Here is a 27,105-nt window from a genome sequence, read left to right on the forward strand (position 1 = left end):
ATAAATAAAAACATATTATCGTTGTTGTCGACAATGATGATAAATCTCGTGTGCTACGTACACACAAGCTGCTAGCAAAAATTGCCTTGGCACATCTTGCCGCTCTGTATCGGGAGGTGAATATTGCAAGAGATAGACTAGACGTCGATGGTTCATTCACCTGTTAAGCGCGTGTGGTTTAAATGTACCGTTCGCTTACTCTAAAGTAACGCAGAGTCGATACATGATTATTGTTTCTTTAGAACTATAATACGCTGAATGTAACTGTTACCGTATGCAAAAGAAGTATTTCTGAGTATCAATTCAGTGTTGAGGAAAAATTGAAAGTGTAAAAGAGCAATAATTTCAATCAACATACATTATAATAAATTTAAAAGGTACGATTACCATCGCTTGAAGTGGAATAAATTCAGGCATGAACACTGACGTTTTTACGTAAAATTGTTACTTCCTCGTAAAAAAGCATGCATTATGTGTCGTTTTGGAATACATTATTGTTAGTTGTTACTATGTGAAAAGACGATTACATAAGTATAATAAATTCTGTCAAATCAAGTTTACAGTTGTGATCCAAAAATATTATCTAAAAGATTTTATTTATATAATGATATACACATTTACAAGAAACAATGTTATATACATAAATGTATTCAATAACAATTATTTATATAATTCATGTGCATCCAAAAAATGTAAAAAAGCATGTTTTAACGAATATATTTATCTAAATGACTTGTTTTCAATTTGATCGCATGATAAAGTTTTGCAAAAACGCAATAAGGTACTATTGTTTGTAAATACAAGATAAAGCAGCACCGCGACTCCAGACAGCAACGCAAAGTCAATAAATTCTACTTACATATTTTAAGGTCTATGTTGTAGCCAAAGTCGCACCTTATCACGTGGCAGTGTCAACACGTTTACGTATAATGGCAAACCCAGTAAAAAGCGTAAACAGAAGTCTGTGCCTCACTTTTCGTCGGCTCACCTAATCGCGGCGTATATTGTAGTCACGTGTCTGCAAATCTTTGTTTATACTCGAGTTAAGAAAAACAGTCAATGAGCTCGACAGACTAATAGTCCACGTTTAATACGGCCTTGAGCGCCACTCGCCAAGATCTAGAGCAAACAGTATTTTTGGAAGGAGTATAGCCACCTCGTCACGCTTGTGCCGAAAAGATTCTTCAGCTATAGTTTTAGGTGGCGCTACGTTCGCCGTTGAGAACAGCCACGTGCGCTTTTTTATCGCCGCTTCTAAATCGTGGAAATACATTACTGAGCTACTAATGGAAAATTTTGTACTTAGTTGAACTTGTTTGAGAGTAAATCTGGCCTTGAATAATGGCGTATGCTTTAGAGAATTACCAATATTTTAATTAGATAAAGAGAATGAAAGCGAGAGATATTAATTTCTCAAAGGATTTTTTGGCAAAATTGTTTATTGCGCTCAAAAGTTATTTGCACACATCAGACAAAATAATCTTATTTTTAGTATAAAACATAAATACACATAAATCTTTTATTAATAACTCATAAAATCAGATTTAAAAGCCGCTTCGATCCATTCCATTTTTTTCATGAATTATTATAGTTAAACAATTTAGGAGACTTTGTAGAGTGCAGTTAATGAAGTATTTCATATTGAAATTGTACCTGACGTAATCAGATTGAAAATGAAATACATATAGTCGTTCAACCAAACCGATGCGTTGTGTCATCACTTGAAAATGCGTATGTGTACTTGACTAATCTGCTATGTAAGCTAAGTTTTACTCGATAAGATATGACAATGCTTTGGCCTTATCGTTGCGACTGTCAGAATGCTGCCAAATACATTTTGAATTTTTACAGCGCATCCAATAATTCGTTAATATGATACAACCTGCTAACCATATTCTTTTATTAAGTATAATCTCCAAGCATTAAATGATATTTATCTCGATATATGTTCTGATGCATAGTAGCGTTACTTCTCTTATGTTTAGTTTTATCTTACTACGACAGTATTTTAACACATAGGATTTTTCTTTATTATGCTTTGTCGTTAAAGGCAATTTATGACGTATGAAATTTTTTATTTGAACAATATTTTTTTTTATTTTAGAAATATTGTATAAATAATAGTTCTTTTGAAATGATTTAAGTTTTTCTAATAATTGATAGAAACACTTCAACTCACAAGATGACAATTATATAAATGATCAATTAATGCGTTTTAGCAAAAATAGGTTGAGTTTATTATATTATTATTAGTATATATTTTTTACTAGTATAATGATAGAATGTTTATTTAGTAAATATCCAATGGTTTCATTATCTATAAACATTGCATCACATCAATTTTCTGTATCAAATAACAAATTTTACCTGCATGATATCATTCTGAATATGTTCGCACGTTAGATACTATAAGAGTTTGTTTCATATCGAACTATCTGTAGATCGCGATGTTTTTCAAATTGAAGTATTTAGATTTATATGACGTAAGAGGTATTTTCACAGTAGACGGGCAAAGTTTAAATTACACGAAATGAAAAATAAATCATTGATACCAACTTCTGCATATGGTCGATTTTTGCAATTATGTTATATTTGTACGTTGACAAGAAATAGTATTATTAAATGGAAAAATATATAATCGATTTTGAAACTCCATTTTATTTGATTGAAATCTGATATAAATAAACTTAGAGCTGATGCTATTGATTAAATTTAGAACATCTCCCTGCCATAGGTCACGTAGCTCTTATTTATCCAAACAGCTTTGTTTATCTGTTATCACAAGAGTGCAACTAAAAATAATATTTAACTGATTTTTGATATTTCTTTTTAATGTTTGGTCGCTTAAGAACATTGCTTTCTAAAAGAGATCTTACGACAAAATTTATTAGTGCACGTTCAGTATAAGAAAGTAGTTTTTGAGAAATGTTGGTTTGAGTATTATACCAGGATACAGCATATTACAATATGTAAAAAATACTTGTTTTTACTCATACATAGAGCTCAAAAACAATGAAATGAATCAAAATTATATTGATTAAAAAATGTTCATCTCATGAAAGTAAAATATAGATGTGTACGTACAACCAGAAACAACAATGAAAGTCTCCTTTAAATACTGTATGATCAGTTGTAACTCAGACGTAAAGTCTTGTATCGCGTTTCTTATGAAAAGAATTGCATTCAGATACAATAGCACGATAAGTATAAATCCGCAGGCTGCACAATTTGCAATGTATCGTGAGAGTCTGTCCGGCTAGTAAAGTGATAGGCGATTGATACAACTGCAGTAATTAAGAGGGACAATGGAAAGTTCAACGTTACCGTTCATCGTTTAGCCAGTATAAAAGATGTCAAAACTGTTGTATACAGATTGACCATATGGGTACAATGAAATCTTTTTGTGTTTACACATTTTTTCAATTAGTGCACTTTATTATGCATTTAAATCTGTAAGACTTTTATTAAAGAAATGCACGGTTATCTACACTTTTCAAATGGTAGACTATAATGCATGTGCATTATTATTTTTTTTTAAAACCTATATTTATTTTATTTTATTGACAATATTTTCTTGGACAAGTTATAACAGTTTTATATTAGCCGAAACAAAAGATCATAAATCTTCGTCTTCTTAAAATCTTGTAAAATAATTTCATGTAATGAGTAGTTAGGTAATAAAAAATTCAGTGCGCTAAAAATATATGTGTTTAGAATTTATTAATATTGCAAATTTATTGCAAAAAAAGTATCAATATACTTTTCTAATTTAATAAACACAACATTACATTTACGATAATGATACAAAAATAAAGTAATAACAATAATAGTCGTTACATCTGGAAACATTGCACTCGCGCTCGAGCGAGCACGCATTTCATGTAATAACAATGAGAAAAAGGAAAAGCAGCATGCGTAACGTGAAATGAAGGTCCTTTGTGCTAACGGTCTGGGTTGGAGTATTGAAAGCCACGAGCATCTGAGCAAGAGAGTGTATACATAACATATACACTGTTTCAAAATTCTTCCCACCTCGCACATAAAAGAGGCGACAGTGAGCAAGAACTTGTCGCTGTGACCAGCGAGCGTTCTCTCTTTAGATGGCATATGCTTTGGCTCGGTGTTATATGATTGATGAACTTTGGACTCTGGACTTGTGAGGAGGGCAGACAACGGGCAGTGTCGTGTGATTCTTAAAATAGAGTGGCGAGTTTTAAGAGATAATTGTTGTGGTCCGTGGTGAAGATGGAGCTGCAAATATCGGCGATAAATTTCCGAACGTCAGTACTGCTTTTGCTATATGTTGGGTGAGGAGAGTGTCCTTTTTACTATGAACATGTATATACGTATACATATACATACTTAGATAATATTTAGGAGTATACCATCAAAATCGTACGAAAATTGTTCTGAATTTTGAAAGTAAATTAAGCGTGTAAACATTTTGGACGCGATATGTTAGTATTCTGGATATGGAAGTTTTTCTTATGCAATGCACTTCAACGAGATGTTTTTATTCGCAAACTTTTAAAAACGTATTGGCAATTAAAATATTTTTGTAAAATTTGAATGATAAAAATTGAGATAGAGATACTGTTTTTGCAAAATAGTTAAATATAATAATTAATAAATAAGAAGAAACTTACTAAATTAGAAAAAAAGAACAAGAATATAAACGATATCTAATAATTTTTTATCATAACATAAATTAAAAGATATTTTTATAATATAATTGTATAGTTAAAAAATACAAAACCACGTATTAGAAGGAAATTGAATTGAACAAAATACAAGGATGGTTTAAATATCTGCGGTCGATAAAGTAGATCATCTAACTATATTCTGTACTACACATTGCGGTAAATTTACACAAAGTACGAAATATGAACTTAAATTATACTTAATTAGTTCTGGTAATATAATCTACATATTTACATTTTACTAATATAAATTTATCAAGTTATGCTACAGATACATATAGAACAGTTGCTCTCGAATCAAATTTTAGTTATACTAACTACTCGATACTTTATTTATATAATTCTACAAAAAAATATAGGTATGATTGTTAAAATTTAGCAATTATTGTGAATTATATACTGCTGATCTTCATAACATATTTACCATATGAAACTTTTTATTACTTTTAATGTATGTATAAATATGTTTTTATCATTTAAAATCCAAATATATGATTAAAAAACTATAATAATTATTTTTATTTACAGTCAATTATGGAATCTTTAATAATAACTGAAGCATATAACTATAACTAGAATTTTTACATATATACATTTTTAGAAAAAGTTGCATTTTTACGTTTTCATCAGTAAATATATGTTACAAAAAATTCCATTATTCTACACTGTGAATCTCTTCCCAAAATTCGCACATACGACCTTGTAGCTTAATAATAAATCGTCGTTCATCCGAATAACGCTTATTAGAGACGCTACTGTAGATTGAATAAGTAAAGCGAATACGCGATGATGCGGGCGTAGACACGAGAAATAAAAAGGAAAGACTAGGAGAGAAAAACTCGCGAAAGAGTCAGTGTAGCTGATAAGATTGGCGAGGGCTGTCTATCTCTTTCCTTTTTCTGCTTTGAAATAAATTTCAAGTCCAAGTCCCAGCTTCAGTGCAATCTCACACATCGAGCCAAGATCATCTTCTCTTTAATCGTGTTGGTAACAAGTACTTTCTTTTAAATTCATCTTAAAAATTTCTCACTGTGGAAAATCTTAAGAATATATCATAGTTTGCGGAGTTTCTAAAATTGTCTGTTTACTATTAATGAAGATGATTTACGTGCGATTTTGAAAAATAGGAAGATAGAGTGGCATTCCAAAAATTTGTTTACGTGGTCTCGATTGCATTTCGCGCGAGTACTTTGTAAACATCACGTGCTTTGCGAATTTTATCAAAGCAAGCCATCTTATCACTTGAATAAATTAGATAAGTAGTAATGAGTACAACAAGTAACATCCAATAACTTCGACGTATGCGGCTCGAATCTATATACCATGTCAAATTCGAAAAATGTTTTGCGGTCTGCATGTTTAATCTCCTGGTGGAACGATATTATAAGTAAAGTTGAATCCGATTTTTAAAGTAAAATTCCATAACGGAATTCTACATGAGTGTTTTATTGGTATTTACTGAAGCGTTACGTGATTTCTTCCTTGTAGATGGTGTATAATTATGTTATAAACTGAAACGAAGAACCTGATCTTACTGCGAAAAATACTAAAAGATATTTTTCTCGTTGAATGTTTTATACTCGCTATACATCACATCAACTAATGTGGAAGTAAAATCATATTCTTTTTAAATTCGAATATATTACTCATTATTTATATTTTCGGCAAATAAAGATATATAGTGACTTTCTATAAAGCAACTGTCTAAAATAAAAACTTTATATGAACTTGTAATTCTCTCCGTGTGATATACTTTAAGTTGCTCAGAACCTATATAACTGGACCAAATTTTCTTATATAATATGCATAATGAAAGCTGAAACTTACTTGTAGTCAGAATTACTGTACAAAATTTTATGTATAATAAATACTAATCAAAACATATTCCCTGATGTTAAATTATATAGTTGCAATTATTTTTAAACTATAATTATTTATTAATAATAGATCCGCAATGGGTTCAACTAGTATACAAGTACAGCCATGGGGTACTGTAGCTGGAAAGGAAGTAAAAAAGTTTACCATAAAAAATTCTAAAAATCAAGAGGTTGACATTATTTCTTACGGAGCAACCATCATGGCAATACGAACTCCAGACAAAGTTGGAAAAATTGACGATGTTGTTTGTGGCTTTGATAACATTGAAGGTAAAGAACGAACAATATATAACTTTATTAATAAAACATTTTAGATTAATCAATACATTTAAACATTTTAAAGAAAAGTGATTTTTTACATAACAGAAAAGACCGGTTTCGAATATCAATTTGTTTTATCGTATAATAGTTTATAAGAAATTATAATTTGATAACCTTATATTTGTATATTATATTTGTATGCACATAATTGCAATGAATTATTACTGGAGAAATTCAGATCGATTGGCTATATTTTACAGGATATTTATCGTCAATCAATCCATATTTTGGAGCAACCGTTGGCAGAGTTGCAAATCGTATAGCAGGAGGCCGATTTACAATTGATAATGTACAGTATCAGGTTTCAAAGAACATAGGTAATGATACTCTACATGGAGGGTTTAAAGGCTGGAGTTTTAAAGTCTGGGAAGCCACAATCGAGAAGGATTCTGTTGTAATGGCCCTGCTTAGCCAAGACGGCGATGAAGGATTTCCTGGTGCCGTGCTTGCCTCTATAACGTTTAAACTTACCGATGATGGCAAACTGCAAATTGAGATGCAATCTACAACTGCTAAAGCTACACCTGTCAATTTGACGAATCACAGCTACTTCAACCTAGCTGGACATGTAATTATACTTTTTGCACATTTAATATTATTTATTCAACCAATGAAGAATCAAACGATGTACATTAAGCATTTATTTATTTATAAGACCTTGTTTTGTTATAAATTTTCAATCAATTTAGAGATGATAAAAAGTTAAATATTATGTATGGAATTGAATTAATGTACATTGTTTGATACTAATAAAGGTAAGTATATAATAAATACCGAAATTGAAATATAATAATCGTTATTAATTGATATACTTAATAATAATTATTGGTTTGCAAGTTTTTATTCTTGAATTGTACTTATAGTATTTTGTGCACCTTTTTTAGTTCTTAAAACGAGTTTAATTTGTACGAGTGAGTTGAATTTTGAGTAGTTATACAGTTGAGGTTATAGGAGAAAAAATCAAAACTATGCTGGATAGAAACACATTTTATTTAAAAAAAAAATTTCATAAAATATAAAAAATAATAGTTTGCATCTTGTACATAAGCATAAATATAGATTTACAATATTCGCAATATTCATTGGTAAAATTCTTAACATAGAATCACTCATCAAAATAATTCATGTATATCCGTAAAATTCCGTAAGATCTTGAAGGTTTGAATAAACCTCTTACAATGTTATACATACAAAAGTATTTGAGTATATTAATTATTTTTCATTAATTTTAATTTCATTGTGTCAGTTAAATTTTAAGCAATTTCTTTGGATTTCTAGTCTTCTCTAGCCTTCTTCAATATTTCTGTATAACTAAAAATATCTTTGACTCTTCAGTATGTCAATCATTAGATAATCTCTGTATACAGTAATCCTTCTATACTAGCAACGTTAGGACTTACTTTTGTATACATACCTCTGTTGGTAGGATATTCGATAGGATTTTTGAGTCCAGTTGCTTGGGGTTGCGTTGTCTTCATTCGAATCTTTGTTCTTCCTCATTTTGTACGCTACATCTTTTCTCCTTTTAAACATACCATGCACAGTTTATGATCAGTCGCGTGCAATTTCATATGCTTCTAATCTTTAGCAAATTCATATAATAAAAATGCTTCCATATTAAAATGAATATTTGTCATCATAAGCTTGTATTTTTTAAATTACAACAGACAAGAAAATAATGAAAAATATTTAATTTACTTTCGCATACTATGCAAGAAGATTCAGAAATTATAGAAATATAATAGTAGAGTAAATAAAACTCTATAACGCTAGAAATTGATGAATGATTCTCTGTCCCGAGTAGAAAAATATCTATACATCTATGCGACTCCGGGAGAATTATAATTATATTACTAGTAAAGAGTATCAAGATCTTATATTTGATTACATATTTTACTGTCATTTATACAAAAGTATTGATAAAATGAACCAATTAGTTTACGAACTCGAGAGCTGCGTGATCAATTTAGAATAACAACACAATTTAAACATTGCTTGATCAGTAGTATAACTATAAATTATGAGTGTATATATTATATTTTTTAATCACTAAATAACTTGGTATTTAATTATTTCATAGAGTAAAATTACCATGACGTAATCACGTGTAGTCAGTAGTGTATATTAAATGCATGTTACATTTTTTCTATATCACATATAATTTTTGTATAAACTATTATTTAACATGATTATCATTTCTTTCGTGAAAAAGTAGCATATTTTTTTTTGAATTCATTGTTTTGTTCGGAAAATCTTCTCATGTCCATTAGTTTAACGCATTGATAATAAATTTTCTATTATAAATCGTGTAATATTTTTCTACGGCAAATCCAGTACTGTTAGATGTAATTTTTCATGTCACATACATTTTTTTATGAATGATTAGGATCCTAACAGTTTGTGCTAGAAAATAGATTCTTAACATAAATTTTTATTATCAACGCATCAAATAATTATAAATATTTTCTACAATTCATATTTTCCAATAGTTTGCAAAATAATGTGTTTCTAGAATAAATAACCTTATTTTTTCAATTGAGTTGCCATTGGTAAATCAGTGGTGAATCAGTATATAATTTTATGAATTTTTCTTTTGATTATTTTAAATTCGAATCTTCCATTGCTCTATTCTTACAAATACATAATATAGTATCTCAGAATCTTATACTATAGTGGCTCTGTTAAATATATTATGCAAATAAATGATTTGATGCATACATTTTAAGTATACTGTACTTTTACAATATACATTTGATACTTTTAAAGCATATTTACCAAACCTGTACACAAACGTTACCTTTTAAATAAACATGTATTTACATTTAAACTCAACTTGCAACCATGAACATCACTAAACATAAGCAACAGTCAAGAACAATAAAAAAGATAATTATACACAAAAATCTTAATATATGATGTACATAAAAAAGATAATAGCTGCCATACGAGAAAAATATATGAAATCATAGCTTAGATTCAACATGTATACAAACAAATATAACATGAAACGTGTATATCATTGTAGTCAGCGTAAAATTCGTAAAGTAATAAACAAGAGATTATAAGACGATAAAGCTATTATCAAAAGAAATTAAAAGAAATGCGAATTATTATAAGATCATGATCAAGTATTTGAACAGCCTGTGAAAATTTATTTGGGAATGTTTTTGAGTATCATTTTACCATTATTTTAACTAAAAACTTTGGAACACATTTCATTATTTTTCTTGTTTAGAAGATAAGATCTGGCTGGTGAAAACAAAGTTAACCTTCGCGTTTTTCTCAATCTGTGTCGACTACCAGGTATCCTTTCTACTTTATAAATATTGTGTTTTGCTAATGTTTGAGGCTGGGCAAGTCTCATACAAAGCGTTACGGGTCCCGAAAAATCAACATCCGTTGCCAATTCGAGTTTTGGTTCCATCGTAAAAGTATATTCCGCTCGACTTTGAACGAAATTTGTCAATATTTTAGAGATTCCATGAATCGCAACACCTGCTTGCATATCAACAAGAGATTCAGCTGTTCTAGACCAGAGACTTAAGCTAATTTTTCCTGCTAAATCAAAACTCATCGCACCTTCTACGCCTATTTCTACAACAAAACCAGAACCTAAGGCGATTACTTCCCGATAACGATGAAGATTCACAGTTGTTTGGAAAGCAGAGGTGCGCTCTGATGCAGTTCCTGACCAAACGTGTCCCATCAACTCTCCTTGTCCAGAGAAAAAGACGAAAGGTCGAATATCGACGTCTAAGAATGAAAGTTCCATACCAGCAGTAGCTGGTTCGTTTTCTGCAGGAACTTCATTTTCTTCCTGATCGTTTGAAGAAACGAAACTATTAAGTCCACCAGCGAATAAACCAAGCGAAAAGAACGTGTATTTATTAGCATCGCTCTCTAGCACTATGTCAACGACTCCACGTTTTAGAAGACCAGAGCTGATTTCTTGAATTGTAACAAGCGAACCATTGCTGGTAGACGATCGCAAAAATCTTCTCGTAAACGCTGTACTCAAACCTTTTTGGGCGAATGTATTGTAATTGATAGCTTTTTTATATTCTCTTCTAGCGGCTTCTTGATAAACATCGAGGAAGCGAACATTGGTACTAGCTAATTGTTGAATTCTTTGAACCAAATATTTTTTAACTTCGTAAACAGGATCATTGTACGTGAGATATACCAATAATTGCTGCATTTCCTCAACAGAAGGGCTGTTTTCAAGAATTATATTGAGAGCTAAGGTTCTTATGCTACTGTCAACTTTTTGGCCTCCAAGTTGAAGGAAAGTCTTCATAGCGATATTTTTTATTTCAGGCGTGATTGCGTCAACGTGAAAAGATCCAATAGCCTTCCAAGCTACGACACTCATTGTCCTAGTGCGATTCGTGTATTTGAGTAAAGTAGGAATAACGGTTTTACTACCTAAGTTACCTAAAGAACGAAGGAACTTTATTTTGCATTCATCTCCTGTACAACTGTACAACCCTAATTCCAAACTATCTTTCACTTTTTCTACTACACTGGGAGTACCATATCGTTTGGCCATAGCAGCAGCTGTTAAAGCCAATGTTTCCGATAGTTTGTCATTCAGGATCGTTTCTTCAGAACGTTTTAAAACATCTTTGATAATGTCTGGATCTGGAAATGGCGAAGTGGAGAGGGCCCACAAATACCTCTCAGTATTGTCGCCAATATCATCTTGCCTAAGAGCTTTCATAGCTGCCTGATGAGCAGCAAGCGTCGACGCAGAGCCATATAAATCGTATAACTGCGGTAGAAGATCATGATTTTTAGGACTTTTCAAAATTTTTGACAGTGCATCAGCAGAAGAATCTCTTATTAAAGGAACTAATTTCAAGAAAGCAGAAGCTGCTTTTGCCGTACCCAAGGCAGATGATTCTAACGAACTTCGACTATTTTCCAAAACGGTGTCCAAAGTAACGCAACCAGACTCGGGACAAGGTATATGCTCATTTTGCGATTCGATCGAAACTTCTACGTAACGAGAATCAAAGGTGTTAATAACTTCCGTATAGGTCGATGCGACAATAGGATTTTCTTTTATAGCATCAGGAAGCAGCTGTAAATTTCTATGCATGGTTACGGACGTTCTGGCGTCTGGTTTTAAAGTTAAACTCATCTCGTGTTTTTCATAATCCGTCAACACTCTAAGATGTAGAGATTCAGTTAAATCGTATGTTGCCCTATGAAGATTGCTGACTTTAACTCCTAGGAGTGGATTCGTATGTTGATTTTTAATTCTTTTGCACGCGTGTTTAATTTTATCGAACAATTTCGGATTGTGCGATTTGTATGTAACGTTACATACACCGCTAGCATCCGTTTCTTGCAAAGCTCCATCGTACGTTTTGTACTGGAATATACTTGCAAATCCACGTTTGAGATTCAGAGATGAGAGGCTTTCGGCAGAATTGGCAAAAACATTTGTAATTTTGCCACTTCTCAATAGTAAAAGAATAGGATCTTTGGGTATATCTTCGAGACGAGAACTGTGCTCTACAAAACCCTCAGGCTCTGGAGCTTTTCGCGATTTTATCCACAGCTGCAGAGAATCAGCTTTTATGGATAGAAGAATAGTTTCAGCGTCTGTAGGGTCTCTCCACAGAGGCAAAACCGTAAGTTTATTTGTCAACTGAAAGCCGACATCACCGGTACTATCGTTTCGAATTTGCGTTATAGGCGTTTCGCCGAGTAAAACGGTGGTAGTCAAATCATAAACGAGGCCACTGCCTATTTCCCATTTCTGCGCAGATGCTACTTTAACTACGAGTAAGCAACAAAGAATCTTCGCAAACATGGCTGTCATGGTGATTTATAATTTAAACGAAGTCGTCTTTATATGGTCGTTTTCTCGTTTGGATCAACGATTGTTGCAATTTTCAATCGGCTGTAAGACGTCACTTCAGAGATCTCTGCTATAGTCTATTATTTCGTTCCTGGTGACGTGACTTATTATAGGTCAGATGTTCACTCGATAGCACGAACAGAGAGCGTGGAAATCTCAAGGAAAGCAGAACAATATAAAAACAAGTTACTACGGAATGATACGAAGCAAAAAAAAATGCCAAAAGATAAATGCTTAAAGACACTGACTGATAACTCGGGGATAGGGAGAAAAATCTCGTTTTCACGCTATAAAATCTGAGTATTACCACTTTGCAATAAATATTTAAGTTTAAACGTTTAAAGTATGACTAGCAGAGTAATAAAAAAAGACGATAGTTAAAAGCTTTTCGTATAAATCACTCAAGTTGGTGTAAACGTATTAAAAAAAATCTTTCTCATAAAACGAAAATGCATAAAATTACTACTTATGGTTCGAAATATGTACGATTATCAGGCAGAGAGTATTCTCATAGATAGCGTGAGAAGATTCGTAAATCGTACGAAACGAAGTCCAAAGTTCTTGTCTCGAAATTTCGCTGATTTCAGAACACAAAATGGCTACCGATAGCGTATCTCTTGTTTTGCTTGAGTATGCGTGTGTGTGTGTGGCGATATTGCTATTGACTATTAGTTCCCAGCTTGAATGAACGACGCCGTTTCACAAATTATACAAAAGTTTCCTTACACAAAATTGTCTAAATTAAAAAAAAAGACGCAAATCTTACGAGTACAAGCTTATCGTCATTAACATTCGAAGTGCGAGCAAGACGAGCGCTTACAATTTAAAATTGTCGACCGTGGATGGGTTTAGAAGAATCAGCTGTAAAACCCACCAATAGCAGGGCTCAGTTCGAGCTTTACGTCAGTTTCTGTGTATCGCACCTTGTTTTCTTTCTGCCAAATGCGGTGATCGAGCGCATGCGCGTAGCTACCTGTGGATCGTTTACTACGCTGACACGCCGACTTACATCTCGAGATCAGCGATGTCGCCTGCGTTCGGTGGATCAAAAACAAACACAACAATAGGAAAATGAGTGAGGGGAAAGCTAGCTTGATTATCGGGATAAAAAGCGCAGGACCGACATACACAGACACTTGCACGATTCAGGAACACACAAGCGCAAAAAAAGTCACACAGCGGTATTATAAGCAATGGAATGGAGGACGCAATAGTTAAGAGACAACTCACCTACAGACTTGGCGATCACTGGGCGTCGAATGAATGTGTGCCCGTGGAGGCAGCAAAAGTCTTTCTATCTTTCTCTTTCTCGACTATTTGTCTCTTATATGCCGAAGCGCTCTCACGCACAGCCCCACACGGAATGAGACTATGAGAGACTTCCGTCTGAGCACGTGTGAGTGGCGGCCGTAGCGGGCATCGGAGCGTCCTTGTTGACTAGCGTGGCACTTCCGAACGTGCGTATAATACACGTCAGGGCAACGAACGATTTATCGCGCCTGCGCGCTGCAGCGCTGTGCAAGCCGATTGGATTCAAACGAGAAAAATGCTCCGGAATATCAAATCCGATTTTATTAATTTTTGGCTTGTAAAAATTTGTAATGTGTAATATTCAGTCATTAAATTTTCTTTATCAAGAAAAATTTGAAAAAAAATTAAGATTAAATCGCTTGTCGAGCTCATACTTGTTAGAATTTTCCCTTGAATGTATAGTTGTATCTCTGCCACCGAGTTTTGAATTTTGTAAATATAATCGGATTGAAAATCTTTAGTTTCTTATAAAAATCGTGTGGATGAAATCTACAATGCTTAAAGGATTATAATAAGCAACCAAGTTCTCGAATATAATATCGACGCTTCATACAATGCAGAATTTTTGCTAATTCTTCCTTTTTTTTGAGTAAAGTTCTTTGTTCACCGCTAGCCTTTGTGAGGAGCAACAATATGTTGATTCATAAAATGCGATTAACCATTATAAAATTTGTTGTATGAGAACCCAGATATTCGCATACAAAAAAATTAAATTTTAATATAGCTATAAATCCATAAGAGTATTAAAAATTTGAATATAATGTTTTTTCATTCTCAATCTAATAATTATGATGCAATACTATTTTAGGGAACAAATGCTGCTGAAATTTACAAGCATCAAGTCACCATGAATGCAGATCGATGGATAGTTACAGATGCAGAAAGTATCCCAACTGGAGAAATACGTTCTGTTGATAAGAGCATATTTGACTTAAGAAAGCCAACAATTCTTGGTGATGTGATTAACCAAGTACTGGGTGGTGGATATGATTACAACTTTTGTTTACCCGAATGTACTGATTTATCTAAAGAGAACTTTGTTGCTAAAGTAATTCATCCTGGTTCTGGTAGAACATTGGAAGTCTTTAGTAATCAACCCGGAGTTCAGTTTTACACTGCAAACGGCTTTCCTGAAAGTGGTACTGAAGGTATTCCAGGAAAGCAAGGAAAGAAATATTTTAAACATGGAGCATTTTGTCTGGAAACACAAAATTATCCAGATGCTGTAAATCATGTGAGTAGTTTAACAATTTTATCTCATGAATTTACTACTCAACAGTTAAATTGTAATAAAAATTTTTTCTCATTACAGAAAAATTTCCCAGACAGCATTTTGCGACCACATCATGTATATTATCATGTTGTCACATATAAATTTGGTGTACAATCTTAAATTTTGTAAACAAAGACAAGCCAAATGTAACCGTGAATTTGTACTATTCAAATAAAATCATACTAAAATCAAATTTTTTACAACATACACTTTTACTCAATCAAAAAAATATGTATGAGAGAATGAAATACTGGCCGAAGAATTTATGATAGTAAAAATGAATTTGTGTAGTAGACTCTTTGGTGGGTATTATAAGCCAGATAGAAGATAATGCAGTTTCAGAGTAATATGTCTTAAATTTTATTCTGATGATCTATCACAATATAACCAACATACATACTGAGATTTTAAATAAAAGAGACCTTTCCAAATAATATCAAAAACATAATGTTTTTAAAGACAGCTCTAAGAAGTATGTAATATTAATAGTTATCACTATATTTTCTTATCAATAAAGATATTACAAATATAACAAATGTACAAACTTTTAACAGCACTTACAATAACTTACGAAGTCAATGAAGGGGATAGATTCACTTCAAGAGGGTTATGTTTCTTTTTTGTAACATGAGAGTCTAAATTTGCTAAGAGCCTTTCTTCACGTTGTTGCTTTATTGGAGCTGTTCCTGGTGTATATCTATCTGATATATAACCTTCTAAATGATATCCGATGAATCCAACACATGCTGCAAACGGCAGAGTAATGTATGGTGAATAGCGTCGAAGGACACCCAATACAATAGGCCACATTTTCTACAAATAAAGTCAAACTTGTAAAAATAATGTTTACTAAACAAAACAGAAATATGTGAATGACTTCTTCCGACAAATTTATTTACTTAAGGCTAGCTACTATTTCTTGCAATCAATGACTAATGTTACTATACGTAATAATAATTAAAACATTATTATAGTAATGACAAAATTAATTAATAGCTTATTACGAAATATGTTGCAACGACAAATAAAATAAATAATAATTATGTCTGTATAACCTCAAAAACTTGTGTGATACTTACGGTGTAGTTATATGATTTTTCAGGTAAAGTCAATGGATTGTAAATATAAATTGAACGATGTAGTAAATGATTCTTGTAATTATATACTTATTACGATTAAAATTGATCTTGTGAATTTTCATGTATTAATCAACAAATCGGTCAGATATTTTACTTGTATACAAAAATCATGTTTCTATGCAAATTGCAAGTAGTTCAGCTGCAGTCATCAGCTGATTCAGTTGATTTTCTTAAATTCGGTCATTCGGATGCGGATCTCTTACATTTGTGTGCATTCATTTGCAATGTGCCGAATGAGGATTGCGGAATAATTAAAATGCCGATATTTAAAATTAAACTATATAGGTATACACAAGACACTGGTCCGCATTCACTAATTCCTTGTTCTGAATTACGCATTTGATGCAGAGCAGAGCTGTTGTAGAATAAGGGAATATTTAAGGTTACGTTTTACTGGCCGACCCCGCGTGTCGGTGTGTGTGCGAAAACCGCAAGTTGCGATTTTTGTATAATATTTATTATTTACATATCAGAGAAAAATGTCAATCGCAACAAGTCGACAATTATTTTCACGTCTGTTAAGTGCTAATAGTAAAAAGTGTATGAAATGTTTTGCGAACGTAAGGTTTAAATCAGATCAGACAGACAAAAAGGATAATGACTTAAAAGTGTCAGGAAAAATAGAACATGCAGTACTCAAAAAGTTTTCAGAACCTCTGCAAATCGAAAGTGTTGATCCTCCAAAAATATTACAGTCCACAGAGGTTAGATAATTTTCATTTACAATTAAAGTTACAAGAATAAGATTTCGAATATATCTAAAACTAAAAATATCATTATTTAAAAGGTTCTAATTGATGTGAATTATTGTGCTTTAAATGGGCTCGATGTACTTCTTATTGAAAATTTGTACACCCACGAACAAAGTTTACCATTTGTGCCTGGCTATGAAGTGTCTGGAAAGTTAATTGAAGTTAGCGAAGGGGCGAAAAAAGCTGGTTACAATGTTGGAGACAAAGTGATTGCACTCAACAAAAATCGATTTGGTGGACTAGCTGAACAGTGTGTTGCTGAAATTGATGTAAGTATTTAAAAAGTTCTTTGTAAAATATTTATTATGTGAATCGCAAATAGACTTTGCAGTGTATACTATAAAGAAAGCTTTTGATTAATTGATCCTGATGAAATTTGTATAATACATATTTTTTTAGATTTTATAATGTAATGGTCTAAATTTATTACACATTTTTTGCAATGAACAGAATTACAAAGACAAAAACATAAGCTTTAAATAACTTTTATTGTATTTTTCACAGGATGTCTGGAAAATACCAACTTCTATTAAATCAATTGATGCAGTATGTTTACTGGAGAATTACGTGACAGCATTAATTGGTCTTGAACAATATGGATCTATTTCAGAGGAAGATATGGTTTTGGTTAACGTTGGCATTGGTGGTATTGGACTTGCAGCAGTGGACATTGCAGCAAATATATTTAGGGCTAAGGTTGTAATATTTTGTAAAAAATGTTATATTAATAATAAAGTTTGATGACAAATAAACAATTTTTTCTATGCAGGTTATCGGAGTAGGGTTCTCAGAAGATAGAGCAGACAAAATAAGAGATAGAGGTGCATTCCATGCTTTTACTTACAAAGAAAAGAAACTTATACAAGAAATTGAAGAAATTGCTGGAGAACGTGGTATTGAGAAAATTTTTGAAGGAGATAGTGGCGAGCATTTCAAAAAAGTGCTGAATAGGTATGAATTTGGTCAAAAAAGATTGAATCTATTCATATGACTAAATATCAAATATTTTATTTTAGCTTTATGAACGTGTATAAATCAAAACCTCCTTCTAAAAACTTGCTACGAGACGACAATTTTGGTGTAGTTGTGCAGCATTTATCCAGAGAAGGTATAAATATTAACTAAAATTTGTCTTAATTTATCAGAGAATATTAATAAAATTGTATTATTTTTATTATAAAGGTCGAATTTTAATTGCTGGAGTTGCTGACACAAATCCTAACAAAAATGATGATAAGGATTGGTTTACTGTAACTGGTATAAGCTTGAAGGAGTGCAGAGAAAGGAAACTTGAATTGTACAGGTAAAATATTTTCCTTAATTCCATGTGTGTAATTTTTGTAACAATCCGTAATAATTTTAATCCTGTTTCGACTTTATTTAGGACAACTGGAGACGATGTTATATCATTTTTTGAAGAAGGGCTTATAAAACCAGTTCCATCCTTGGTTGCAGGGTTTTACAAAGTTAATGATGCTGTAAAGTTTGTTTCTGAAATGAAAGCATCTGGAAAGGTATGTTAAGTTTTTTCTAAATATCGACGATTATACTATAGAATGAGAAATTATTTTATTAAAACACATTTGCATTATAGGTCGTTATCGATATGAAAAATAAGGATGCTGAAGTGAAATCTAACTAGCAGAAAATATTCAAAGGCTTTAATGACGTATGTAAGTCAAAAATGACTGGCTGATTTTGCAAGAATTGTTATTTGTTATTTAAAATATTGTAAAAAGAATTAAAAAAACAAGACTGCTTAGTTCACCTTAAATAACTTTCAAAAAAATTGTCTACCTAGTCGCAATGAGGTAATTTGTACAAAATAGGAAACAAATAAAAAATACATTTTCTAAGTTAAAATTGAATTCTTCAATTATGTATTATAGTATACAGTTTCTAATTATATCTTATAAAAAATGAACATAATTCAAAATCAATTCAGATCATGTGCTAATCAAAATTAAATATTAGTGAATCAGTCATATATATTTTGGACTGTAAGTAAGATATGATAGATTGAAACTTAAGTTCTCACATTATTAATTAGTAAACATTGTAAGAAAAGTTCTCAGTATTCTAACTATCTTTTCAATCTGTATATGGTTGCCATTATAATAACATCGTTTTATTAAAAAGATTTTCCATGTTTGGGTTTGAGTCCTGACGAAGTACGGATGAATAAGGTGTTAATTAATTGAATACTTTTCTCATGTCATTCATTATACTAATTATGGCAAAGTAAAAGCTACATTCACGTTCTAAACTTTCATTCTTTTTAATGCATACCACATATATATATATATATAAGGTACTATGTGTTTGCCAACTTACGCTAAAATTGTGGTATTAATGTCGTTCTTTTATTTTTTTATTTTAAATCGCACGATTGTATCAATGTTTCTATATTATTTTGATATGAAAAATGGACAATTTTCAATGATGATCGAATCATATCCACCATCAATGATTTGGGTTTACCAAATGTTTAAAAAAGTTTAAATATACATATTATAAGCAATTAAAAAAAAATTGTTCGCTGCAAAGACTGCAGGTTTCGTATATGAATACCGCGCGAAAATAAGGACACACCAAGATATTACATAAAAATGATCTACGCAGAAAGTTAGACAACAAACTCATTCATCCTATCTGATATTTTTACAAGCCACCGCCGCCGCCGTCATCGCATAACGGCGAAAAATTTCTCTCCGGCGTGTGCCTCTGGCTGCTTCTTGCCCCTGTTATCCGTACGAGGCCTCAACCGGCTGTCACAAGCCGTGTATTAATTCATTATAGAGGCGGACGGGTTACCCAACCAGCCATTGTTGAAATTAGAGCGTCGATATGTATAATACATGCGGTAATGCGGACGTCGTCGTAGTCGTCTTTTGCAGTCCGTATAGATGAAAGTCATCGCCCAGCGCTACTGGTTCGGTGTAACCGATTTCATACACCCGCTGGTTATGTTGTTTGCTGAAGATAGGTTCCGCGGCACCAGGAAGGATCGGCAAGAAAATTCGCTCTTTCTTATGCTCATATTGCACGAGGAGGAGGAGGAGGAGCTGCGCCTGTTTTTCCGCTTCGATATCTGTCTGTAGTAGATCATGCATATGGGAGCAATTTCTCTGCGCGGGTATATTTTCGAACGATCGGTTATGGATCATCTCGGTGGTTGATTTCCTTTTGCGAAATTTCTCTTGGTTTTTCTTTCGGACTTTTGTTGTGTGTGATGTGCGAAAATTCAGAATTTTTGTCTTAAAAGATGACTTGTTCAGAATTCTTGATATTGTTTAAAAGTTTACTTCTCAAAACAGTAAATAAGTTGTAATAATATACTGCAGGCTGTATTTAGATCATCATACAACTGCAATTTTAACAGTATAATGTGCAATCATCATTTACTTATAATTTTTCGATACGTTATTGCTGTAGACTGATTAATATTCACACGTTTCCAATTTGACAAACGACGATCAAATCGATATTAATGATTGCTTAAAAGCTATCGATCATTTTTTTCAGCAAATCTTACTTTGTTTTGATCCTGCATGTTACGAAAGAAGTATGTAAAAGGACTTCTTGTGTTTACCGTGTCTTTCGATTACAAAATAATCGAAAGCCATTATCACGTATACATATGTGTGTCAGACGGAAAAAATCATTAAAAAAAAATTAAAGGATGCATTTATAGAAAACACAGCTGATGATGGAGTCCGGAAGTGCCTTGATGGCGTGCACTCGTTGAGCAGTCGAGCCGAAGATGCTAATATTTATGGATATGAAGAAGATCAAAATTGACGTGACGAGTCCAGTAGAATGTTATTAATGAGCTACAGATCTGTAAAGTGATATAGTACATGTTGTATAGACGATCTTTATTCAAGGTATAGAAGAATAAAAAAGAAAGTGATGTTACTTTAGTGAAGAAGACACATGCTATGGCGAATATAAAATATATCATGCAAATGATGTGTCAAATAATATATTATGAAATATATTGCTTAAAATAATTAAAAATTGGTCTTTTGGATTGAACTTTAATTTTCTTGTTTTAATAAAGATTTTGACCATTTTTGGTAGTTTTTGGATGATTTGTTGCCATTGATAAGATAAATCAACCTATAATAAAGATTTTCATTCGTATCTCAAAATGCCCGTATCTCTCAACTATACTTTTATCTTAATCGTTTCCGATCCGCATGTATCAACAGAAATTTGCAAGTAAAATACATCTAGTCACTCCATAGCTGTAGATTCGTTCTATCGGTCCAGTGGTATATACATTTATACAATCTTAAGATTCGAAAAGGCCAAAACAAAAAAAATCTATATCATAATATACATGAAAGTATCAATATTGCAAACAAAGTCGTTGAAAAACGTAGGAAGCATGAATATAAAATCGACAAAGGAAGTGAAAGTGACGTTGACGTATGGTAATGCTTAAGTACGACAATTTGATGGTTGATTGAATTATCGAGTTTGAGTGTAAGCGGTGTGTCGAAACTCGCAGAGCTATTGAATGCAAGGCACTCGCGCGCGCTTTTGCGCGTGGCAATAACGATTTTTCGAAATGTATAATACGTGTGCGCTAATAAACGTCCCTTGAAAAAGTTAGCTATTCGACCACGTAGGTATATATACAGATTGTCTCGTAAACTCTTTCATCGATCGGTATTGTCTAACGATTTTTACTTCACGGCTGCAGTACGTCGCCCACGTATATATTTGCAGAATCAAAGTGTGATGAATGTTAATTATGGGTAATTGCCGGTATATCCTGACAGAAATGATTCAATTATGAAAACGATTATGTCTCAAAAATTTGTCGCTGGGGTCGTATAGGGCTGCATTGTGTATGAAATCGGTTTAATCATGGTGTAGTGTGCATAGTTCATTTGGAGGATATAGTTATTATGTATTTTTATTTTTACATTTTGCAATAGTCGACAAATTGCAACTATATCAAGAGCAAGAAACGAACTCACGTATTCGATCGCGGCTAAATACTATATGTATTCTATAACGGCCTTTGTAAGAAACCTTTAACAAGCAAAAATTTCTAATTCGTCACTTCGCTGCGGGAAGAATGCGATGCTATCGGACACAAGAATGAAATCCTTATAATATGTATTTCAAGGACCCAATAACGCACTACACACACAATATGCGCAACGATCTCTCTTACGCGCGCAAGATCAAGATAACTTTCTCTCCCTCCCACGATGAATTTCCAAACGCAAAATTAAAAAAAAATTCCCGATTCAGCGCCTTAATTACCCCCTGTACGTAGCGCAAAAGTCGCCTGCTCAGAACAATAAACAACGCTATAAATAAAACGCCGAGCATTTGCCTGTGCAAATAAACGCACAGGCGGGTATATATCTCCGTACACTTATAAATACACGCGCGCATAAAAGAGAAAATTTAAAAAAATCGACGAGCCAAGGGCTCATACATTTCCCCGTCTACTTTTACCAATGCCGATCGGCCGCGCACAGGACGACCACCCTCTTTTTTTCCTCTTGCAGTACTGCCCCTCTCGCGATGTTTACTCACGGTGGCTGATTAGAGCGGCGCGAGCTTATCGGCCCGAGGTGTCGGTGCCCGGTTCAAGGCGAATCGTACGTCTTGGGCTTATATTGTTGTTGCTCTGTACAAACGCGTGTGTGTGTACGTGCGGGTATAGGTGCGCGCGGGCGTGGTCAATACGCAGCGTGGAACTAGTTTATTAGCGTCGATTTCAGAGATTTCTTCACGCGTGTGTCGGTATAATGTGTATTGGATGTGAGCTGGTCGTTTGAATTAATACTATGTGCGCGAAATGCTCTTGTTTGTGCCGCGGGAGAGAACTGACGCGTTGTAGTAGCGTGGGATGCGGATAATTCCGCAGATTTCTGGGAAAAATGTTAGACTTGATCTTCGGAGTCGCCTTATTTGTGTATTTGTACCGTAATGTTATAATAGAAGATTATAACACGGTTTAACCCTGCATTAAGAGATTACGTATAAACCCACAGGAAACGAGTTTAAAAAAAATTGATTTTAAAACGCGATAGCAACACACTCGAAATAATATTCAAACTGCTTCTCCCCGACATAACTGCACACGTATAATATAAATGAACCGACTTTCAATCGCAGATGTAAACCAGCAGCCGACACGCGGAATATCCCAAACACACTCTCAGATCTGCAGCCTCTCGTTTGTAACGCACACGCGGAATCCCAACACTCGCAAAATATGTGTCTGGTAAACTGGCCTCGTTATGCATATAACGACGATTTAAAAGGAACCAGTAATGACCGGTATAACATTACATCCAAGCGCGCACACGTACATCTCCTAACGCCGGTGGATTATTATTTGGAACGACAAAAGCGTACGGCTTGAATTTCAATCGCCTCATTAATCGCCGACGCAGTCGTCGTCGCGCGTACATTATCATACTCCGCGACATCCAGAGAATTTGAGCCAAGGGATCACTGTCCGTGATCTCGACATTGCCCGCTCGGCAAAACGAAGTATATAAAAAAAATCACTAACTCTTGCCCAAAGAGCGAGACATTCGGCAGACTGGGATCGTTGAAAAAAAGAAACCGTAGCACGAGCACTATATATATATATATATATATATATATATATATATATATATATATATATATATATATATATATATATATATATATATATATATATATATATATATATATATATATATATATATATATATATATATATATATATATATATATATATATATGAGTGTAAGGGAAATACCGGTACACACGGCGAGTATTACGCGTCGGTTCACGGGCGCTTCCCGCGTGTCCTTGGGAATGAAAGTTGAGCGGTTGGGAAATCGCGAAAGAGAGCCGCAGCGCGGGTAGCTCGATCGACGAGACCGTCGGAAGAAAGTCGGGCGAGCGAGGTGTATATGTGTATAGGAGAAAAAATCGGCGAAACCGATCTGTCGGTTGGGGGTCGAAGGAACGCTTTGATCTCGGCGAAGAGCGCGATTTATCGGGAGATCGAAGCGTGTAAATGCATGTATTCTTCTAATGCGATTTGAGTAAAATTGAAACAATCGAACAGCTATACGCATAAAAATCAACGACTACGTTAACACGCTATCGACCTGAGCGTTATTAATCCGTATTAAATAAATCAAATTCGGAACACTTCAAATTATAGCGATCCATAAACGTCAATAAGACGATTTTCCATTATATAAGAAAAAGAGTAATCAACGATCCGATGTTTGTTAACGTTTAATTACCCTCATAATGCATTTTGCACAATCGCCTCGGGTTCACAGCAAGACTTACGAGTTTGTCTTTCGATATATCGCCTCGCGCGTGCGTACGCGCGGAAAAGTCTAATGATCATAATAATTAGTACAATCCTTTAAAATGTCGAGCCCCGGCGCAGTAGCCTTCTCTCTCCCTCTCGTAACCGAAATGCGAACAACGTGAAATATGCATCACTGATAAAATTACTCCATAATAATCTATTCGCTTAATGCCCGTGTTGCAGTAATAAGAGAATTGCACGCGAGCTACCGCGGCTGCGGCATTCACCGAAACGCCGCGCGAGCGCGTGTACGCGAGCAAAAACGCATGCATTAAAAGTTCCGATATAAAGTGATTTTTTTTTACTCCCCGATACTTCGATACCCGCGCGAGCAACATTTTTAAAGTGTACAGCGCGCTGCAACTGTTCGCATAATTAGAAACCATTCATCAGTATAGTAGTAGTAGCGTTTAAGAGATTTCCTTTTTATTTTGTTTCGTTCGCGAGGGTTATATCGATTGCTAATGGAGATTATAGAATATGCGTGCGGTATCCAGCTTTGTCTGAATAGTTCGATGAAGTAATCCATTATTACTTATATATTATAAAATCGGCTATCATCGGAATATCGCGCGTGTATGCTCTATTCATCGGTCGCAACCTGCGAAGCGTAATGAGATGCAAATCACCCGAAACCAATCCTGTAACGACTCCCGTGCGTGAGAAATTTTAATTTTTCCTCCATACCTAATTCCAGCAACGTGAGCAATGCGCATTATGATTTTTTATACATCCATTCAAAACGATCGCCCAGCAAATTGCAATTCCTCGCTCTGCACGGCAGCCTCTTGCAAAAGTGCCCGCGCGCCAGAAATCAATCTTCATAAAATCAATATTACGGTTCACCGAATCGCGCTCGAGTATCTTACGAGTGACATTTCGTTACAAGTTGTATATACCGCGCACGCAACCCATATACCAATCCATGTAGTGTGTATATCCTTCATCCGCTCACCTCCGCTCTATAACTAAAAGGTTGAACTGTGCGGCGCACCGAAGAGAAAAAACACACCGGATACAATCTCGCGAGCGCGGGTGTCGAATAAAGGGGCGGCAGGTTTTAAAAGCGTTGCTATGCAGCCCCGGTATATCTGCGCCGTATCAAGCGCGTGTGTGTCTGCAGCGCCGTGAGACCGTTATCATAAGAAACGATAAAAGGGAATGGCGATGCCGCTCTGCGCGTAATCGCGCGTACGTGTGCCACACGTCAATGCTGCACTTGCGTGAGCGCGCGCTTTTATGCTGCGAAAAAAAAAAAAAAAAAATATATATATATATATATATATATATATATATATATATATATATATATATATATATATATATATATATAATGCGAGTATGAGCCCGCGTGATAATAACCCGTGCGCGCGCGCGAACTTATATTCGCGGGATAATATAATGCTCGGTTTCTTTTTACACTTTTTTTTTCATCTCGCGAGCGCGCGAGCTATAGTATATATAGGAGAGAAAAATGCTATGGTCTTAAGGTATGCGCGCATGGGTTTCGCGATTTTTCACACTTTCTTTGCGCGTGCGCGAGAGAGGGAGAGAGAGAGAGAGAGAGGTATGCGCAGAGCACGAGTTGAAAATCAACTCTTTATATTTGAATAATTGGCTGCGTGTGTGCAGCGTTTAATTATACAATGGGCGTGTTCGAGTTTTTAAGGCTGTTGTGCTTGTTGCTAAAAGCTGAGTAATTTCACAAGTATAGGACGGATCAGTCTTGATCTTTTTGTTTGTCTCACTGCACTTGTGTGTTTGGTAACCCCCTTTTTCGGTAGCCTTTGATTTAGAGGTATTTGTGCTGCAGCGACGTTTGTCACTTTTGTTTTTCAGCGCATATATCCGCAGAATAACGCTTGTTCAAATTTATCGCAATGACGGTCGTTCAGAGTATCTAGAGACAGTTGATACGGCTTCGAGTAGGATCTATTAATTTCGCAATTTTCTATAGGCATTGTTTATTGACTTGTCAAAATTGTAGTCCTTTTATTGGCTCATAAAGTCGTTTATCGTCGTAAACGATGATTGATAATGCTTCATTTTTTTCTTGGCTTTACGACCCTAAGAACGTTACCGAACCATTAAGTTATTGGGTAAAAAATATTAATTGATTCGTTCGCTTGGAACTGCGCTTATGGTACTTTGTGGTTTTCGTTTGTATCTTGTTTTGTACATTCAATTGTTTCACACATGAAGCATAATATGGAAGATTAAAAACTTTATCGACGTTCATTCAAATTTAGCACACCTGGTTTGCAACACTCATAAGAAGAAAACGCGTTATACTCATTAAAAGAGTTTATCGATTGCTTCAAATAAATTGGTGTGCAAACTGCAATTCTCCACTTATTGTCTAAGTGTATGCGATACCGCATTAGGGAAACGTAATCATCGTACACTCTCCACAAAGTTTGATTCGTCTACGATACGAAGCAAGCATGATGAATCATCAATGATTCATGCGAATAACAATTTGTTATTCAAATTAATTTCGGAATAT

The 27,105-nt window shown here is 33.9% G+C and overlaps 5 protein-coding genes across 21 annotated transcripts in view; 3 read left to right on the plus strand and 2 right to left on the minus strand.

Annotated features, from left to right (window-relative positions):
• LOC100118860 (aldose 1-epimerase) overlaps positions 1 to 15,556 on the plus strand; it is a 23,053-nt gene extending 7,497 nt beyond the window's left edge. For 4 of the 17 annotated variants that reach the window (XM_031921082.2, XM_032602324.1, XM_032602325.1 and 1 more), the window contains exons 2-5: positions 6,648 to 6,847; positions 7,099 to 7,466; positions 14,887 to 15,312; positions 15,391 to 15,544. In XM_031921082.2, coding sequence (XP_031776942.1) covers positions 6,655 to 6,847; positions 7,099 to 7,466; positions 14,887 to 15,312; positions 15,391 to 15,471 — 1,068 coding nt within the window. In that variant the 5' untranslated portion in view covers positions 6,648 to 6,654 and the 3' untranslated portion in view covers positions 15,472 to 15,544. Of the gene's footprint in view, positions 1 to 1,243; positions 1,262 to 3,706; positions 4,308 to 4,484; positions 6,088 to 6,188; positions 6,311 to 6,647; positions 6,848 to 7,098; positions 7,467 to 14,886; positions 15,313 to 15,390 lie in introns of those variants that run through there. The other 13 variants (XM_016988889.1, XM_008214683.3, XM_032602326.1 and 10 more) reach the window with 11 other exon arrangements.
• Positions 1 to 27,105, plus strand: part of LOC100119766 (bromodomain-containing protein DDB_G0280777) — a 122,488-nt gene that overhangs the window by 8,125 nt on the left and 87,258 nt on the right. The gene's annotated exons all lie outside the window — the stretch shown is intronic.
• Positions 7,870 to 14,219, minus strand: LOC100680016 (microsomal triglyceride transfer protein large subunit). Its single transcript, XM_003427729.5, has 2 exons — positions 13,998 to 14,219; positions 7,870 to 13,798 (listed from the first exon to the last, which is right to left on the minus strand). The coding sequence occupies exon 2, from the start codon at positions 12,726 to 12,728 to the stop codon at positions 10,089 to 10,091; it is 2,640 nt and encodes an 879-aa protein (XP_003427777.1). The 5' UTR covers positions 12,729 to 13,798; positions 13,998 to 14,219; the 3' UTR covers positions 7,870 to 10,088.
• LOC103317267 (small integral membrane protein 12) lies at positions 15,688 to 16,572 on the minus strand. The gene is made up of 2 exons (XM_016988892.2): positions 16,431 to 16,572; positions 15,688 to 16,164 (listed from the first exon to the last, which is right to left on the minus strand). The coding sequence occupies exon 2, from the start codon at positions 16,159 to 16,161 to the stop codon at positions 15,919 to 15,921; it is 243 nt and encodes an 80-aa protein (XP_016844381.1). The 5' UTR covers positions 16,162 to 16,164; positions 16,431 to 16,572; the 3' UTR covers positions 15,688 to 15,918.
• On the plus strand, positions 16,650 to 19,105 carry LOC100119905 (quinone oxidoreductase-like protein 2). The gene is made up of 8 exons (XM_008214677.2): positions 16,650 to 17,194; positions 17,278 to 17,511; positions 17,747 to 17,938; positions 18,012 to 18,193; positions 18,259 to 18,350; positions 18,425 to 18,545; positions 18,627 to 18,756; positions 18,837 to 19,105. The coding sequence occupies exons 1-8, from the start codon at positions 16,970 to 16,972 to the stop codon at positions 18,882 to 18,884; spliced, it is 1,224 nt and encodes a 407-aa protein (XP_008212899.1). The 5' UTR covers positions 16,650 to 16,969; the 3' UTR covers positions 18,885 to 19,105.

This window comes from Nasonia vitripennis, chromosome 1 (genome assembly GCF_009193385.2).
Source record: "Nasonia vitripennis strain AsymCx chromosome 1, Nvit_psr_1.1, whole genome shotgun sequence".
Lineage (NCBI taxonomy): Eukaryota > Metazoa > Arthropoda > Insecta > Hymenoptera > Pteromalidae > Nasonia > Nasonia vitripennis.

What these genes read in the sequence shown, in the direction of transcription:
- LOC100680016 (XM_003427729.5), bottom strand. Translation starts at nt 12,728, where the DNA reads ATGACAGCCATGTTTGCGAAGATTCTTTGTTGCTTACTCGTAGTTAAA.
- LOC103317267 (XM_016988892.2), bottom strand. Translation starts at nt 16,161, where the DNA reads ATGTGGCCTATTGTATTGGGTGTCCTTCGACGCTATTCACCATACATT.
- LOC100119905 (XM_008214677.2), top strand. Translation starts at nt 16,970, where the DNA reads ATGTCAATCGCAACAAGTCGACAATTATTTTCACGTCTGTTAAGTGCT. An exon ending in AGTGTGTTGCTGAAATTGAT is followed by an intron (nt 17,512 to 17,746) that starts GTAAGTATTTAA and finishes TATTTTTCACAG; the next exon opens with GATGTCTGGAAAATACCAAC. An exon ending in CAAATATATTTAGGGCTAAG is followed by an intron (nt 17,939 to 18,011) that starts GTTGTAATATTT and finishes TTTTCTATGCAG; the next exon opens with GTTATCGGAGTAGGGTTCTC.